This window comes from Phasianus colchicus, chromosome 2, assembly GCF_987193195.1.
Source record: "Phasianus colchicus chromosome 2, bPhaCol1.hap1.1, whole genome shotgun sequence".
NCBI classification, from domain to species: Eukaryota; Metazoa; Chordata; class Aves; order Galliformes; family Phasianidae; genus Phasianus; species Phasianus colchicus.
In genome coordinates, this window is record NC_143437.1 from 54,923,310 (window position 1) to 54,942,554 (window position 19,245).

The 19,245-nt window shown below is 38.7% G+C and overlaps 1 protein-coding gene across 6 annotated transcripts in view; it reads left to right on the top strand.

The window, feature by feature from the left end:
* MAP7 (microtubule associated protein 7) overlaps positions 1 to 19,245 on the top strand; it is a 103,247-nt gene that overhangs the window by 76,253 nt on the left and 7,749 nt on the right. For 4 of the 6 annotated variants that reach the window (XM_090135735.1, XM_090135734.1, XM_090135732.1 and 1 more), the window contains exons 7-15: positions 2,241 to 2,354; positions 5,563 to 5,708; positions 7,950 to 8,065; positions 8,509 to 8,789; positions 12,698 to 12,881; positions 15,011 to 15,206; positions 16,187 to 16,288; positions 16,866 to 16,916; positions 17,014 to 17,071. In XM_090135735.1, the coding sequence (XP_089991861.1) occupies positions 2,241 to 2,354; positions 5,563 to 5,708; positions 7,950 to 8,065; positions 8,509 to 8,789; positions 12,698 to 12,881; positions 15,011 to 15,206; positions 16,187 to 16,288; positions 16,866 to 16,916; positions 17,014 to 17,071 (1,248 nt within the window). The remainder of the gene's footprint in view (positions 1 to 2,240; positions 2,355 to 5,562; positions 5,709 to 7,949; positions 8,066 to 8,508; positions 8,790 to 12,697; positions 12,882 to 15,010; positions 15,207 to 16,186; positions 16,289 to 16,865; positions 16,917 to 17,013; positions 17,072 to 19,245) is intronic. The other 2 variants (XM_090135733.1, XM_031610988.2) reach the window with 2 other exon arrangements.

A 19,245-nucleotide genomic window follows, 5' to 3' on the forward strand; every position in this document is an offset into this window, starting at 1 on the left:
CTCAGCTCACTATTTGGGCATGTCAGCTAGCCCTCTACTGATCACTGCCTTGTTAGTTGGTTGCTGGGGGCACAGAATTGCTTCCAGTAAATAATGTGGATAAGATGTGTCAGGAGTGAAGAGAAAAGGTAATTAAACCATACTTATCTCCTAGGGCAAATTACAGGGGAATAGCTGAGTGCTGTAAGACATCAGTTTCTTAGCTGTGGCCTCTTCAGACTGCCTATTCTGTGGGAATTGTGTAAGGTTTACACTGGCCCACAGCACCAGATTACATCGTGACATTTACTTACCATTTCTTTGCAGCTATACAGATGAATTCCAGGAAACTTTTGGTATGCATAGTAGTGATATTGGCCTAAAATTTCAGGTATCATTTTCTAAGGTGTGGAGCCTATTTCCATGCAGTAGTGGTGGTGTTCTGATAAGTTGCATAGTCTTTGTGTTAAAATATGGCAGAAGAGTTTCTCCAGACTCAACATCTAGTAAAGGATGAGACCACAAAAAAAGAATTTGCTGCCTCATTTAAAATATTTAAATATATTAAAATATTTAAAATAGGATCATATTGAGCAGTGCCCAGAGAAGAAGCAAAGATTTTGACCACTATTGCATCCAGTTTAGTGGTAGTCCTATAATTTGTTCTTCCTTGTTAAGTTGCAAATTTAATGATATTGTGTATGCTGTAATGGAGATTTCTTAAGGGTATTTTGTGTCCCTGTATAATCTGTACCAACACAGAATGGAGCTATTAATCACAAAGAGCTCTGGCAGTATTGTATTATGTAGGGACACTTATCCAGAAGGCCTGCTGTGTTTTAGAGTACTATATTTCTATACTAATGATACTTATTGAGTTAGCAGAATTTAGGTGAGCAGTTTGAGAAGTGAAAAAAAAAAAGAAGCACTGTGAGCAGATTAGACCATTATATTCTCATAGGATGAGATTATTGAGAACAGCCTCTCCTTTCGTGGGGCTCATTGTGGAGTAGATTAAAGAGAGCTTCCAGGTTTATGGCTTTTAGAAGAGATGGATCTCTATCTTTAAAAATATAAATTAGCCTGTGGTTTATCACAGCCAGTCATGTCAATGAGTGTTTTAGAGACTGTGCCTAATTAAAAAAAAAAAAAAAGAAAACCTCATTCAAGTTGCAGTTTTCTTGCCACAGACACTGAACTAAGGCCAATGAATGCTGGGGTATGAAACAACCTAATTTCTCTTTCAACACTGAGATTTTTGCCTGAGTTTACTGTAATGAACTATGAGAACTATTCTAGTGTTTTGATTTGTTCTCCTAATAATACCATTTGTTGCACCATACTGCCATCTGGTACAATAACATATAGGACTTCTTTGGATACTCCTTTGCCATAATAGATGTTTAAATAGTGTTAAAAAATAACATAATATTAAAAATAAGAAATGATGTGAGGCAGGACAAAAATACTGATAAATTTGCATTATGTTGTACTGTGAGAAACAATTGTGAGTGATTACAGCCAGATCAGCATGTATAATGTGTTTTCAAAACATACTGACAATGTAGAATGTCGGATCTTGTTACTGCTGTAAACAGAAAACTATCATTAATGAGGGTTTTTGACAGAAGTAAATACGCTATGTATTCTGAGGCACCATGTGTAACAAAGACAACTGTAGCTGCTGAGCCTGGTATCTACAGCTCAGGCGCACTGTATCCTTTTGTGATGCTTTGACAAAGCCTCTTTCTATGATGAAAATCTGTATAGTAGTAAGCAGCCCTCTTTGGTTTTTTTTTCTATCCAGGCAAGCAGACTGCAGATGGTGTTTTAGTAATTGATCCTTTGTATATACTTATATACCTGGTATGTAGAAGGATTTTGAGACACAAATATCTCTAAGTCTATATTAAGGAATGGCAACTGCTGTCCTGGTAGAGAGGTTATCCTGCCATACCTAATGGTAGGTCGTATGGGATCTGTGAAAAATATCAACATTGACCTGATAACAATTTAGTGTAATGCCACAGTCAGTAGCACTATATAGATGATTGGCTTTGTGATCAGTAGGAATTCCTCCCCTAAAATGGAGTAACTCTGAAAAACTAAACAATAACTGGGTGTATGGTTTGGGTTTCTAAAAGGTAGTTTCAAAATTCCCATGGTGTGTAGTCGTAAGGTTGTAATACTAACACTTCTGCTACATGTGGTCGTTTGCACACTGTCTGACCTAACATCTTGCTTGTATGATGCACGTTCAGCTCGCCGTCTGCAGCTCAGTCCATGGGAGAGCAGCATCGTTAGCAGGCTCCTGACGCCCACACACTCATTCCTGGCCAGAAGTAAAAGCACAGCTGCATTGTCTGGAGATGCAGGTAAACATATAAGAGCAGAGACTTCATGTCTCAGCCACATGTATTTCCAGGTTCCCTTCAGGATGTTGTAAAATTACTGATGTAATTACACATGTATGGTAGCATCCCAGAATGAGTTTGGAAAATCTGGGGTACCTTGTATGACAGCTTGAAAACTTTTGCTATGCTTGATTTAGTCTGCCTCTTTCTTCCTCGCTTCTCTCTTAACTATCTTTGGCCTCTTCATCGTTGTAAGAAGGGAATGCAACACATGCAGGGCAACAATTTCACGCTGTTTGTGGCTGCTGAAGGAAATGCCCGCTGTGCTGTAAGGAACTGATTTAGCACACCCACGCTGTGAGCTGTTTGCTGCAAACAGTGCCATTCTGCACTGAGCACTTCCCACATGAAACACGTTGGACATGTTAGAGAGAGAGGCCCTGGCTGCAGTAGATTTAATAGCATGTAAAGTTAAACGTGCAGGTTTAGCAAGGTTACAATAACCGTAAAGTTCTCTGCCAACCCCGGAACAGCCCTTTGATGAACTCCTGTGCAGAAGATTAACATGCAGAAATATGTAAATATTGATAGGCAGTAGCTTAAAGCCTTAGTAAAACTACATTTCAATGACAGCAAGGACATACTGGTTTATCATGCGTTTTGGGCATGTGACAGCTGCTTTTTTTCTTACCATAGATTGTTTTGAGAACATGCAGTAGGGATTTTACCATTTCAGGAGTGTATTTCTGCACATGTCGAATGTTTAAGCCTAGGCAGGTCTTTCCTGTTTAATGTGGACAGATTTTTATTTTAATTAAAGGACATAGAAGGTAAGAGGGAATAGAGATCTCCTAAGATTACTTTTAAAGAAGCTTTCACTTAAGAACTCTTATCGCTAATTAGGCTGCAGTACATTTCCACAGAGAGAGAGCCATAGGAGCAAAAATGTGACTGATAATCTTCAAACGGTGGAATTAACAAGTTGGAATTCCTTTTCACTCTTCATGACTTTTAAAGCAATAGCTTGTAAAATGAAAGCTTAACGTCATCCACCAAGCAGGATATGGAAATGCAGCTCTTCACTAGGGAATACCTGAGAAAGCAGTTTCTTAAATTTGAAAGTGGTTACTTAACTGGAACATGTGGGAAGATGGTTCTGTGACTGCTGTTGTTTCATGCTGAAGCTCTAAACTGAGTGGAATATTGAGAAAAATTGCAGATAGCAGGAACGACTGATTTATCAGTCATCATTTTGAGGTTACTCCTCAGAAATACCTTCTCTGTCCTAACTAGAACTGTACCACCCAGAATAATAATCCATCTTTTCATTGTTTTCCAGGTATTATTCTCTAGGAGCAATAACTGTAGTCCCTTCATGCAGGACACTTCCTGGAGATTAATGATCAGGTGGTGGTAATGGCTCACAGCTGTGCTCTGAGCACTCCACTCATCCCAGCCTGTCATTATTCCCTAGAAAATTACCCTGCCTTTTGGCTGTAAAGATTAATTGCAATGCAAAAAATCAAATTAAATGTGGATCCATGTCCTTAACGCTGAAGTTAAGCAAGCTATTGGGGACCTCCAGCATGAGTACATCCAGATATATATATATTTTTAAGTAATTCTCCAAAACAAAAATGTAATTTTAAATAACTCTCTGCTGTGTTTGTAATCCTGTTGGTACATCCTGATTCACTGGGAGTGCCTCATACAGCGTTGTTTGGCAACCTTGCAAATGGAAACGAATTGCTTGTCTTTGAGAATTTATGATGTCATCCTCTCTGCTAACATTTGATAATCAGCATGCAGCAGCAGAATTGATTCACAGAGGGTGGAAAAATATATGAACTGTAAGCTCTTAAAATATGCATTTTACCACTGTCTCCTGTCAGGTTCAGATATGCTCAATCAGATTTAAAAAACAAACAAACAAAAAAAACAAACCAAAACAAACAAAAAAAAAAACAGATTTTTTTTTAAAGTTGTTTTCTTGTTTTCCAGTTTTTATAAGTTTGACACCTTTTATTACCCCATTAAAGATAAAACTCTATAAATAAGGAGTCATGAGTGCCCTTGCTGTAACATTTACATGAGACTTCCTTCACTCATGATGTTAATCTCCCATTGCAGGAGAATTTGAAGAGTTAGGGCTGTTAAGTCCACAAAGTACTGTTAAGTCTGTGAGCTCTTCCTGTGACAGCAGTTGCACTGCTGTAAGGCTGCAAGAATTAACTGTGTAGAAGTGTGTGTGCTCAGAGATCTACTGGCAAGAAATGTTTTTTTTCTAAGGAAAATGAGGAAGGGAAGAGATAGAAAAGTTACTCATAGAAACTCTGCTTTTTTTCCTTCAAGTAATATATTGAATAGTAATGATACTATGACTATATTAAATGACCAGGAGAGACAAAGAAAAACAGACAAGTGAATCTAAGGAGTAATAACACAGTTTTCCCCAACCTTCTCCTTCAGTTAAATAGGGAGGAAGTCTAAGAATACTTTACTGCAAAAAGTTCCCTGTGATGCATTTTGCAGTGTTACAGTTCTCTTTGAGCGTGTACTTGGAACACCATAAACCTGATAATTTGCCATTGGCAGATCTTTTGGTAACAGCCTTTGACCTTGTGCAAACAAAAAAAAAAACCTGCCATCCTGGTTACTCATTCAAATCCTAGTTTGTAGGTTGATTTATTGTCATCAGCCTGCTTTTTGAAGTGTATAAAATATTTTGCTGTTGAATATATGTTTAAGTTGGCTGTTATTGAAGCATGACTGAGAAATACTGAAAGTTTGTATATAGGTGGGTTTCAAATATTGTTTCCTATTCCAAATGTAGTTGAAATTCATGTCAATGCATATACTAAGCTAATCAATTTCAGACCAGTTGTTTTGTCCACTTTTTCAGAAACATAAGTTGTATAAGAAAAGAAAAACTTTTTTTTTTCTACTACCCAGTTATGTGCAACACCTCTTTAATTTATTTGAAAGAAATTTACAAGTGGATCAGTACATGGCTGTGTATTAGAATTGTATCATTACTGTACATATGGCCAAGTTGAGGTAACACATGATGGTTCTGATTTGAGAATTAGTCATTCCTCTCTATTAATATCTTCTTTCTTTTCTCTGTCTTTCTCTGTTGTTTCTGTTCCTGCTGGCTTTCCTCTGTCAATTCTCCAATGATGCTCTATAATTATAATGAATAATTAAAAAAAAAAAAACAACACCGTAGTTATCCCCATTTGTCCCCGTTCAGCGTCTTGCAGCCCCATCAGCCCTCTGTCCTACAAGACCATGAGCTGTAGGAATTCAGCAGACCGAGCAAAACTTTTTGCATCTACTGATGCTGTTGGACGTAGAAGAACGCATCATGCAGGGGTAAGCATGCTGGTTATATGTAAGTTAAAGTCTCATGCCATAACACCTGATAGAATTTCTTGTTAGAACAAGAATAGCTGTATGTCTAACATTTCCCTCTGCAGCCTCCCATTGCCTCCAGTTTGTTTCATAGTTGGTTAGATTTTAACTGGTATATACTACATTATCTGTTGCCGTAGCCTGATTGTGCACTAAAGAATCTGCTTAGAAAAAGCACTCATTTTTGCAGAGTGCCTTATCTTCCTATGAGGTACGGAGGCAGTTGCAGAATGTCTTGTCCTTTTCTCTGAACTTCCAGGGAAAATCAGAGCAGTCTGATACAGGCAAGATCAAATTCATGTTGACTGTGCTCCAGGCCAACAGGATGCAGTCAGCTCCAGTTCAGATATCATTTGCTGAACTTGAGTAGTTACAATTTTTTCTTGTGTTCTGAGTTTTAGAGTGTAGTAAGAGTGAAGTCGTCTCTGCAAATGATTATGTACGTGGGCAAAGTATCAGGAGACAGTGCTGTCTGTTATTGACATCCTTTTTGGAAGCAATGTTAGATGAAGGAAGCATGAATCAGAGCCAGTATTAAGCTTTGAGGCAGGTGTTAGTTTGCTGAAGTTTAGGCTGAGACATAGCTTTAGGTTATATCTCTACAGAAATCTTTGCACTATGTGTAGAGCATGTTGTAAACTCCCAGCCTATTGGTTTGGCACCTCTGAGGTCTTTATCATTGTTTTTTTTGTTTGTTTTGTTTGCAATTAAGAAGAAGAAAAGTTGGTGTGTCTTGATGAAGAGAAAAATGATGTAAGAATATTGTTAATACCAAATGACAGAGTTAAGAACTATTTTCAGTAGCCTACATGTTCCAGAGAATCTTTTTACTGGTTAGCTCCTGTAGGAATTTGGATTTTTCACTTCACTGGGAAAAAATTGCTGATACTATATTTTCAGGACTAATTAAGTAGATACTATATAGACAGTTTTTGTAGCAAACCAGAATTCTTGTTCATTGTAATGCATTATTAATGGCTGTATACAATCTGATAACTTGAGTGATTATCATCGTATTAGTCAGTAGAACTCTTGTAAATGATAGTGCTAAGGGGCTGGTTAATTACTCTCAATAACAACTTCAGGACTGGGACCGCTTATTGCTTATCACGTATTACATGATGTTTTTGACAATTTGAAACAACTAGTTTTACCCCTATACAAAAATACCTCATGGATTTACAAAGATAGACCAAAGTTTATATGCTCATACAGTTGTTTTCCATCTCCAGCTGTTAGACATGTTTTCATGTCTCACATGCTCACTCTATGAGTGTAACAGCCCCTTTACACCATGCTGGCTGAGTGACAGCTCACTGTACTCTCCTCTATTCTCATGCTTCAGACTCTGAGAGCTTAAGCTCATTACTCCAAAAATCCAGTGTTTTTCATTTTTATTTAAGTGGAGGAAATATGTAGATGCTTAAATTCTTATATATAGCACTAAGCCAATTGTTCTATTAATACAAACCAGAGTTGTAACATAAATATTTTTAAAAATTAGTATGATTTTTCATAGTTCTCATCCCAAGATGAAAAATAAAGAAGGGAAGATATGAAATCACTGTGATGCATAAGAATCAGTGTAAAAACAAAACAAAACAAAAACAACACAAAACAAAATCCAAAACATATACTGGGGAATCATTCAAGAAAAAAAGAAAATTAGGATGCCGCATTTCCAGACTTTGAGGGCATCTGTGGTGTTGATGTATAGCAATGAAAGAAAAAGTCTGTGTTGTGTAGGGATTCTTACCACTTACCCACTCCAGAGAGTAGGGTTTTCGGTGTTTTTTTTTGTTTGTTTGTTTGTTTTTCTTTTTCCCCAAATGAAATCCAGGGTTTGTGGGGAATAAGTATTGTCTTTGGAAGCAGTGGAAGGTACTGTGTGGCAACCAGCAGAGATCAAACCTTAAAAGGTAACTTTTTGCCTGTGTAAAAATAAGCCTCTGCAAATTACATCTTAAGACAGTAAAGAGCATGATTAAGAAGGATAATTGTTGTCAGATGTGTATTTCCTTACAAAAGCAGTGTCAGATTACAGAAGCTATATTCATGAACTTGTCAAACAGGCTGTAGAAACTACTGACTCTGCGCTACTTTTTCTTAGCCCCACAACCCCTCATCCTTAACTGAGCTTGGTTTGCTTTCTTTAGCTGTGTGAACTGTGGCTTGACTTTGTCTTTGTTTGCTGAACTACAGACTGACAAAAAAGAAAAGGAGAGAGACCATTTGTCATCCAACTTCTCCGCCAACTTGAAAGGAGGTCATTTTTCTTCCAACCCCAAAGCTAGATCTCCAGCTCCCTCTCCAGTTTGGTAAGCCAAGTACATGCTTTAGCTGGAGGTTGAGCTATAAGCAGCTCTAATTGTTCTGTTGATTAAATGCTAGCCTCCACAGGAAAATCAGTGCAACCTTATTGGGTGATATAAATGTTTTGTGTATGCAACAAAGTAAAGATGAAATTGTTTTCAGAAAAAAAAAAAATAATACTGTTGCTTTTTAAGGAAAGGGAAAAAGGAGCAATGTACCTGGTTTCTTACCTCTTGGTTGGGTCAGTGCTCATATAATCTACAAAGAGAAACATTTTACTGAAAGCTCATCGGTTGTTCCAGAGACAACAGAGACATAGGGACATTTCTCTTGACAGCAGAGAAATAGGGAAGTTGTTTGGTTTTAGCTGTTGAAACTGTAGAGGTGGTATGTAGCTGATGTCCAGCAGAGCATGTCTTACATTGATTGTCACTCTGTAATTACACAGGCATGCATCAAAGTCTTTGCCTTCTTTGGCTGGCGCATTCAAGCAGATAACTTCCCCACCTGGTTCCTCCAAAGTTCCTTCTACTCAGGCACGTCCTCCTTCTCCTGGCAATATCCGGCCTGTCAAAAAAGACATCAAACCTGAGAATGAAAAGAAAAGACCAGAAAAGGAGGCTGAAAAGGCCAATGAGGAGAGGACAGAAGAGAGTAAAGAAACATCAGTAGGTGCTGGAGAATCTGCAAATCAGGAAGAGCTTGCTGTCCAGGTAGAGGTTGCTCAAGGTAAGGAGAAACTCCTGTTGAGGATAAGGAATGCCTGAGTGTCTTTCATGTTGTTCCATCCCTTTTTTCTGAAACAATAAGCTTTAAATAGCTTTCTATCAAGTATTAGTCTAAGTTTTTCAGAATGTTGTACCTACAGATGTATGTTCATTATGAGAAAAGTATAAACAGGCTTTTGCAACAGCCAGAACAGGCACGCCTATCTTGCATATCTGTTTTCTCTGACTTTTTGGTACAGAAAAGGTAGACTTTGTCCCTCACATCATGGTACAAGTTCTTTTCAGACCTGGAATAGAAGAGCAATGGTCTGAAAATCAACCATACAGGAAGTCATCACTTAATGGGGTAATGTGAGCAATGAGAACATCCAGCTTTGCCAAATGCATAGTACAGTGATGCTGATAACATGAAACTGTACCTGCTTATCTGTAGTATTGCTGGATTACCAAGGATGGGGGAAATTAGCAGGGTAAGATGGAATGCAAGAAGATACAACATACAGTAATGATAACAAGTTGTGAGAAGAGGAAAAGATACATCTGAAAGTGAAAAATATCGGCTTGTTCTAATGGAATTTTTAGACCATTGTAAATACAGTATTGAAGTATCTCAAGGATGGGATAGAATGGCCATTGTGGCCCCTGGCATCGACAGGATGGGTTACCTGGTGTTCTTGGTTTAAAAATAAGAAATTCCCTTGTGACTGTCCTTCAGAAAACAGTTTTATGTATTAATTATCCTGCATTTAACTGCAAGATGAGTAATTGGAGGTTGTTCTTCTGTAAGAAAACTTGTGAAATGATTACTTTTGTTTCAGTAAGTCCTGTGACAGTAGTTGCAGTCTGCTTCCTAGGTCTTTCCACACAAGATGCAATCTGTTGGTAATAGGTATGTAAAGAAGGTATGAGATGATTGGCATGATGGGATGGGATTTTACTGATTTTGTGATAGCCTTTTGCTTGCATCATAGAAAACTTCCTTTTCAAAGTACTTTGGGGATACTTCTAAGGGTTAACTTTGCAAGCATTTACCTGCAGTACTTTCCAAGTCCAAAGTAAAGTCCAGAAAAACATGGAGATGTTTGTTTGGCTGTTCAGCTCAGGAGAAAGAGAGGCTCAACTTCTCTGCAGAGTTGGTCAATATTTGAGTTGTGACAGGGTTAGTTAGTGTGGAAACAGATTATCTGTGATAAGGGTTAGGGTTCGTGAAGGGAAAGTGAAGTAGTTCATGTTCGCAGTGGGGAAACAGCAGGTAGTGAAGAGGAGCAGGGGAGAACATACTGTAGTTATACTGGTGAACAGCACTTCAGATTGGATGTATTTTGTCAAAACCAGGGAATAAAGTCACTGATGATTGTGACCTAAGACTGGAACCTAAGTTTAAGGACAGATCTTGCTTTGCAGGTAGAGGCCCAAACTGTTAAAACTTAGCCACTGGTTGAATCCAAGAGTCTAGAGCAGAGCAAATGCAACTTTTGGTGCTAGAATTACATTCCTGCAGGTGAGGAGTTGATTTCAGCCAGTTACCTGAACTGGCCTCTAATCTGCCTGGTTCAGGCCCCTGTCAGCTGTGTAGGTAGCCAGGAGGTGAGCAGGTAATGATCATTGATGGAACTATTCAAGCTTTTGCAGTAAAATCTCATTATTTTACTAATGCTGTTATTGTTTTAATGGAATTTTGGGTGCATCTATGCATGTTGTCCTTGTCCTTTCTGAGAGCAGGGCAGGTGAGCATTGAATGAGCTATGTGTTACACTGCCAGAGTCAGCACCCGAAGGAAAGAAATAAACCCCAAGCAGTGCAAAACTGTGCTATGTTCAGAGGTGACAGCCCTGCTTTGGTCCATGTTAGTAAACTGACAAGGGCAGAGGTTCAGGAACTCTGTCCTTCTACCATTTAACTATTACAAGCATTCTCTACTGTGTTTCTAGTCCAGGTTGTAATTGCAACGCCACATTTTCTTCTGTCACCAAAGCTACTAAGCATAGCGTTAAAGGACTCCAAGACTTTAGGAGTGCTCAGGCTACTTACTTTTTTCTTCCAGTCACCCAGATTTTTCTGAATTCCCCGCTTTGTCTTTGGGGTTAGCCTAGTCCAGGTTTGTTCCCTACGAATGTACTGAACACTCTAGCAGTGTGAGAGGCTGAACTGTGCCACTTTTCCTCAGGGCAAGGGAACAGGCCCTGGAACTCTTAAAATGACTTGTATAAGTATAGGCTTTGAATTCAAAGTGAGCATGCATAAAAATTTGTAGGAAGACCTATATTGTACTTGATTAAAAAAAAAGGCAGAAGAGAATTCAATAGATGTGAACACTGAGCAGAGAAAGCAGCTGAATTTGTGTTTGTGCATACAGTGATATGTAGGAGGGGACATCAGAGGAAACTAATGAGGGATGTGGAGTACAAGCCTTATGAGGAGTGGCTGAGGGAACCAAAATTGTCTAGACTGGAGAAGACGAGGCTCAGGGGTAACCTTATCACTCACTACTACTACCTGAAGGGAGGTTGTGGTGAGGTGGTAGTCAGCCTTTTCTCCTAGCAATAGTACTAGAGGGAATGGCCTCAAGTTGCGCCAGGGGAGATTCAGGTTGGATGTTAGGAAAAACTTCTCCAAGAGAGTGGTCAGGTACTGGAATGGGCTGCCCAGGGTGGTGGTGGAGTCACTGTCTGTGGAGGTGTTCAAGGAACTAGGAAATGTTGTAATAAGGGACATGGTTTAGTGGGAAATACTGGTGATGAGTGAATGGTTGGATTGGATGATCTTGGAAGTCTTTTCCAACCTAGGTGAGTCTGTGATTTTATGAAACCCCTACTGGAAGTTGTTAATGAGGTGAGAAAAACAATATTCTAAAAACCAGTTGGAAATGTAGATTAAAGTTATCTCCTTGCCAGTTCTGATAACTTACTTCACATTTATCTTCTCAATATCCTGACTTAATTGCTAGTTCATATGCTTCCCTATCCATTTTTTGTCCGTGTTGCCAGATGTGATTACCCTGACAGTGCTTCCTTCAAGTTAGCTTGTGTGTTATTAATGACCTCTGGCCTCTAGAGAAAAAGCATAGCAGAGATGTCCTTTGTCTGTGCTAGAAAATGTCAGGCAAGCTTGCAAAAGTGTGAATTAGTGTTTAACTTGAGAAAAATTTGTGATGTCTCCTCTACCAGTTGGCTAAAGGTAGCCAAAGATGGTCCTGGGTAAAGAATATAATATGAAGCAAGTGCTTGCTCTTAGGGTTTGAATTCAAGCCACAGTTCACCATTAGTGGCAAGGCTTGTAAGAAGCTGCACTGTTTCTGTGAATTTCTTGTTGTGGATCAGCCATAACATATATCAAAAGGACCTACAGAAATTCTAATTGGCTGGTAAAAGCTGGAATATCTGCAAAGCTGCTAACAGTTTGTGTTCTGCCCTTACTGCAGATCACTTCAGGCAGTTGGTGTTTAAGATCACCAAGTCACTGGACTACTCACCAAAAAGTGTGGCTCTAATTTTTGGCTACGGTCTATCAAACAGAAGAAAATGTAATATTGCAACATGTAATTTCTGGAGTCTGAAACTTAGCAAATATGATGGTAGAGACTTGTTGAGTCAGCATTCGTCCCATTGAGACCCTGTCAGCATTTATTCTTCTGACAGAGAAGCTGGCTTAACCTTCCAACTGAAGCTGCTTTCCCAAAACAGGTGCTTCCATAAGGAAGTATGTATTCCTTGCTTTTATAAAATTCTTCCTCCATGTAGGCTTGAAAATACTTTGCAGAATATTTGAAACTGTATTTTCCTTTCCTTTTAAGAGGTAGGGTGTGTGAGAGAGAGGAGGAACAAGATAAAGAGAGGAAGAGAGAAAAATACAAGTATTACCTTGGCTGCTAGGCCTGTTAAGACCAGTTTTGCTTTCTATCTATTTCAGCAGCCAGCCCATCCCTACCTCCTGCTCCCCCAGCACTTTCTCCACCCCCAGCCCCTGTGAAGACCTCTGCAGGTACAACAGATCCTGAGGAAGCAACAAGGCTGCTGTCAGAGAAGAGGCGCCTCGCTCGTGAGCAGCGGGAACGAGAGGAGCAAGAAAGGAGGGAGAGAGAAGAGCTTGAAAGGTGATCCTGTGCCTCTTTAGTGAAGAATATAAGTTTTTAGCAGCTTCCTAGCAAATGTTTGTTCATATGTTGTTGTTATATTGTAAAATACAAAGCACAGTGCTGAGGTGCTGGAGATGCTGCACTTCTCCCAGATTTTTTTTTTTTTAAATTTTTCGTAGAAATGCATATCTAAACAGATCTATAGTATTTAAACCTATCTCAAATAGATATGTATTTTATTAGAGCTTGAAAAAAGGACAGCATAAGAGAGCAGATCCTCAGTGTAACTCTTGATTGCTTTCTCAAACTAGCAAAGCTATACTTGTTTATTCTGACAAGGGAACCCTGCTTGGCTGTTGTCAACACTGCAACAGTGGCAGTGTCTCTTACTCTGAAGCTTTAGATCTGTTTAGATGTCTAGCAGCTGTGACTTAAAAATTTGTGTTTTCTCATTTAAAATCAGGACACCCAACAGTTTTGGAGGTGGTGTGTTATTTCTACCAGCCCATCTGGGCACCTATGACTGTGCCTGTAACACAAGTTGAGCACCTTTTTAGAGGAATGCCATGCCTCTGGAATTTGTTGTACTTCCTTAGCAGCACTGCCAAATGTAAGAACAAGGCAAAGGCAGTTAGAATATCCTGAATTCCCAAAAGGTTCATGACCCTGTCCCTCTCAGAATGATTTTAAAGAAAGTAAGCTGCTGTGATGTAAGATTAATGTGGTGAATAAATACTAAAGGTAAACAAAAGGTAAAGGATAATCAGCTTGCACAACAAAAAGTTTTCAGTCTTCGAGTGCTTCACAAATGAATCTGAAAGGACGTATGTGGCTAGTGAGATAATGCAGGTCTTCAGTGAGATGAAAGCCAGTCATGAAGAGTTCAAAGATGTATCTTGTATTGCTGAGATACAAAGTGGAATACTGTTAAGCACGAAGGAATGCATATTATGAAATAACTATTACTTATGTGCTGGTGGTCTCTGGGCTAATTATTTCTCAGTGAAGCAATCTTGTTTGGAGTTGAGTATGCAAAAGTATCAGATGAGTCATGGTCAATAAAATAAATGAGCTGTTATGAATTACTAGAGAAAGAGAACATAATAGAAAATGTTTTATGAATTATCCATGGTGAATCCATCTCTGAAAGTTCTGTATTACTTTTGAGAATAAAACTGGTAAACTAGGACAATAAGCAAAGAAGGACATCAACAATAATCAGAGGTAGAGAACAGCTCCTATGCCGATGTACAGAATGTGTCCAAGAGAGAAACAAGGAGCTTCATCAGGTGAGGGTCAGGTGGAAGATTAGGAACAGGTTCTTTGCTGAGAGGGTGGTTGGGCACTGGAATGGGCTCCACAGGGCAGCCCAAGCTGCCAGAGTTTGAGCAGCATTTAGACAACACTCATAGACATAATGTTTGAATTTTGAGCTGTCCTTCATGGGAACAGGAGTTGGACTTGATTTTTGTGGATCCTTTCCAACTTAGGATATTCTGAGATTCTGTGGGGATTCTTAATATATTAGATCCACACCAAAGCAGGTGAGGATTCGTCAGCTGGAAAGACCACTTTTCCTCTACTTCTGAGTGGGAATATGGTAAGCTACAAGGTCCACAATGATTTGCGATGAAGAGAAAAATTATTGACTCCCATAAAACAAGGATGAGGACCGTCAAATGAGACTAGGAAATAACATTCAAAAATCATGAAGGTGAACTATTGTAGTTTTTGTTTATTTATTTTTAAATCTGGGAGTCATTGCTGCAAGTTAAGGTGGGTGCCAAGAAAGTATGCTGATTCAGAACATGATTGAATGGAATAACGGGGGGAAGTGTCTTCTACAGTAAAGACAGTCATACTATTTCTGAATCAGAAAGTGCCTGAGCTAGGAATCAATGAAATCCTGTCATATAATGGAGAAGTAAAACCTTGCAAAGGTTTTATGTTGTTCAGTAGGGCATCTAGCATCTTTGGTGCCTGCTGGAAGCAGAAGAGATGGCTTGGCCTCACCCTGCTCAGATGTTTTTGAGGTTCTTATGAATGAAAAAACCGTGTAGCCTTTCTCCAGCTGTTCTGCAGTGCTGATGTCTTGGATCAGGAGTCTGTTTTTTTCTTTTTATCTTATGCTTTTTTCATGATTGCAGGCAAAAGAAGGAGGAGCTGTCCCAGAGGATAGCTGAAGAAAGAGCTCGCCGAGAAGAAGAAGAAGCTCGCAGACAGGAAGCTGAAAGAAAACGAAAAGATGCAGAGGAGGAGAGGGAAAAGGAAGAACGGCTGCGTCGACAGGCAGAAGAGAGAGAACAGAAGGAGAGAGAAGAGATGGAGCGCATTCAGAAACAAGTATGTTCCCCTCTTGGAATTTCTGTGCAGCACCTAATTTAGAGGGGTATTTAAAATAGAAATGCTACAGTGAATTAAAAGTGAATATGTGTGATGTGATGTGTGTGGCTGAATTCATTTCATGGAGTGGTTCAAAGAGTAAAGATGCTGCTTCTTGACAAAAGCTTGCAGTAGGGAAGGTTTTTGTTCGCTTGTTTTTGTTTTTTGTTTTTTTTGTTTTTGTTTTTGTTTTCTTGTAAAAGTTGCTTATTTTAGAACAAATCCTGTGATGAAAAAATCAATAGGGTTGTAACAGCAGAAGTTTAGGAATGGTGTTATGTGAGAGAACTGTTTGTCCATCCAGTTGTAGAAGGTCTAGAGACCAATATAACCATTGATACCTCATACCTGGAAATGTTCAAGGCCAGGTTGGATGGAACTGAGCAACCTGGTCTAGTGGGAATAAGCTGTTATAGTAGTTCCGTCATACAACATTGTCATATTAAGGGAGCAAAGCATTTGTACAGTATATTCCAGAGAAGTTTTACATTTAATTTAAAAAGCAGGAGTTGAAAGCTTGTGCAAATGTACCTGTAGCTGCTTGTCCTTGGTCTCACTAAGCAATAATTCTGCTGGTCATATAAAGCATTCTACTTCTTTTGACTTCCAAAAACATCCACCACTCAATACATGGATTTCTTGAATGCTTTGCTGGCTGCTCTTCTTATGCTGAAGGTTAGTTACATTTCCTAACCTTCAGCATCTGGTCTGCTGTCAGTACATGCCAGTCAGAACAGGCACATAACCTTACTCATCTCTGCATGTTATGGAGAACATAGATTAATTAAAAAAATGTGCAGTTCAGTCTGAGAAGGTTGTTCGCAGATTTAAATCCCAAGGTGTTACAAATACGTATAGATGAGCAGATATCAGTGTAAAATCTGTTCCTCAAATAGTAATTTTTTCCCTTGCTTTTTTTTTTGTCAACCATCTTAACTCAGAAAGAAGAGGAAGCTCGCCTACGGGAAGAGGCAGAGAGGATTCGATTAGAACGTGAAAAGCATTTCCAAAGAGAAGAGCAAGAGCGCTTGGAAAGGAAGAAGGTAGATGTGTGGGTAGATAGTAATAGGACAAGGAGAAATGGTTTTAAACTAAAGGAAGGGAGATTTAGATTAGATATCCGGGGGAAGTTTTTTGCAGAAAGGGTGGTGAGGTGCTGAAACGGGTTGTTCAGAGAGGTTGTGGATGCCCTGTCCCTGGAGGTGTTTAAAGCCTGGTTAGATGGGCCCTGGGCAGCCTGGTCTAGTACTTGATCTAGCAGCTGGCAATGCTGCATGCAGCATGGGGTTGGAACTTGATGACCCTTGAGGTCCCTTCCAACCCAAGTCATTCTATGATAAAGTTACAGTACATGCAGAGAAACTGTAATTCATCTAGCTTCCACCTCTGCTGTAGGAAGTTATTCACAAAGTTAATGTGCCCTCAGAAAAGCTGTGGTCCTCACCAGTGTAGCCTGATGTGAAAGTACAGATAATATTGCCAACAGTAAAAAAAAAAAAATCATTTATTTTTGCAGTAAGCAAATGCAACTTTGATAAATGACAGGCAGTTATGGTTTGGGAGAGAAAAATTTAAATTACTGCCAGCAAACATTATCTTCCTCCTTCATGTTTTTTGCAGAGACTTGAGGAGATCATGAAGAGAACTAGGCGTGTAGAAGCTGTAGATAAGGTCAGTGCCACAAACTTGTCATGCATAAATAGTGGGTGTGTTTCTGTTCCTCCCTCTGGTGCCATTTTTGATTTATAATGTTATGCTTCCTTTGTAGAAACCCAGTGACCAGCAAAATGGACATATATCAAAGGCAAATAATTCTGGAGAAGCAGGTATTGTATTTAACTGTACCCTGAGTACAACAGGTGAATAAATGCTTATTGAGCACAACTGCAGTTAAGAAAACCATTAGAAGAGTTAACTGAAGTCTTAGTAAATGTTATTTAATTAGCCTTTGTGTATAGGTAGTTATCCGTTACTAAATGAGTCAGCTGTTTCAGTAACTTTATTACATTGGTGTTTAACAAGAGGAAGCTGCTCACCAAGTTTAATTATTTATAAAATTAAAAAAAAAAAAAAAAAAAAGCCCCGGGTTAACTAGTTTAGTTTTGACAAACTTGGCCAATGATTTTGCAGTTTCTTTTTTCATAGTATTAAAGATACGATCTGTCATCAAAATAATCTATTCATGATCCTAAGCATTCCCCCTTGCTTTCTCTTTCACACCTGCTGCTTTATTCACTTGATGTTAATTTCTACACCTTTTCTTTCAAAATTCAGCTCTTACAAAGCCTTAGAGTCTCTCTGTAATACCCACACTCGGTCTTTCCTTCAATTCTGTTCCCACTGTTTGTTTTTTTTTGTTTTTTTCCTTCCCCTCTGGTTATTTTAGATAAAATTTAATCTGAACTTTAATACTTAGAATAAAGGAAGCAACATAAAAGTTACCGTATATTCAACAATAGGCAAATACTAATTAGTGAGATTTAAATATGCTGAAGACAATCTGTCAAATAACTTAAACTGTAATAGCATAATATAACAAGTGATGAAAATCTTTATTTCTCTTTTGTATTTGCATTGAGTAACAACAGAGGACAAATAACGGCACTGGCTGCTCATACTCCTTTTTTCTCCTTCGTGTTTATAGTGAATGTGCAAATGAGCACTGCCAGGAAACTATTTGACATGAATTTCAATATATGTTTGGAAGCTATTTGTTTACATATTTTCTTTTTAATTAAAAAAAAAAAAAACAGTTTCAGAACTGCTAATACAGAATATGTCTGGAGTGCCATCTGTTGCTGCAGGCACTGATTAAGTTGCTGTCAACCATTTAAATAATTCTTGAAAGTAAAAATGGCTTTACAACCTGAGGCTTGTGCTTTCCTTCCAGAGGCAAAAAAACAAATAGTCAGTTTTTGATGGTAGAGGGGAATTTCAACCTCCATTTCTGCAGTGCCAAGGGAAAGCTGGAATCCATCAGTGATTGGAGAAATAGAAAAGTGCCTTCACTCCCTGTTTTTGACCTTGCTCTGCTGTTTTTGACTTTGCTTTATCTTGATATGATATTGAGTTGAAAATATTAATGGATATACTTCAGCCAGCTCTAACTTTCCATAATACATACCAACAGACTGCTTCTGACCATTGGCAAATTCTGTTGCTATTTTCTTTTCTTTTCTTTTAAATCTTACTGTTTGACAAAAGTGAAGTTTGACAAAAAGTGAAGAAACCTGTATAGGAGTGGCCAAATCACACAGTGAAACAAAATCCATCACCTTTGTGTCATTTGTTTGACCTCTGCCTCAAAAGAGGAAATAACTCTGCCTTTCCAAAGCAAAAGAACCAGCCTTCTTTTTAAATGTTAAAACTGACATAATTCTCACTTGGTCCATCTGTAGCAGGACTAAAGCCTGCATGGCTAATATCTTTCATATAAAAACTTGCCAAAACCAAATTAAGGCACTCGGCATCGAAGACTTCAGTCCAAACACTTAGGTCATAGAAGAACAGGAGCTATGAATGGAGGGCTCTCAGATGAGGTGCTTTAGGTGGTCTAGATAAGTGCTTTTAAGCCTATGAATGCTAAATTGTTTTTATGATTATTGTAACAGGTGCTAGAGTCCAGCTGCTTCCTTTTACGGAGTTCTACATGAATTAGTATGGCTGTAGGTACAGTGCAGAAGACTGTAGTTATATTTTAAAAGAACATCCTAAGCCAGGCCAGTGACATCATATGGTCATTGTGTGTCATCCCATTTTAGATTGCTCTTTGCAGCATTTTATGGTTGTGATTTAGTACTTGTTGAAATCTCCTTCCCATGGAGATTTTCCCCTTGTTTCTTTTTGGTTTACAGCCAGTGATCAACTCAGGAAATGAGAGGTAATGTTGATGTCCCAGTGTTCTCCTATTCCATTCTTTATGGCATTTTGAAAAAAAAACAGTGTAATGTCCTGTAAGATATCATCCTATTTTGACCACCAGGTGAAGTACTGATATTGT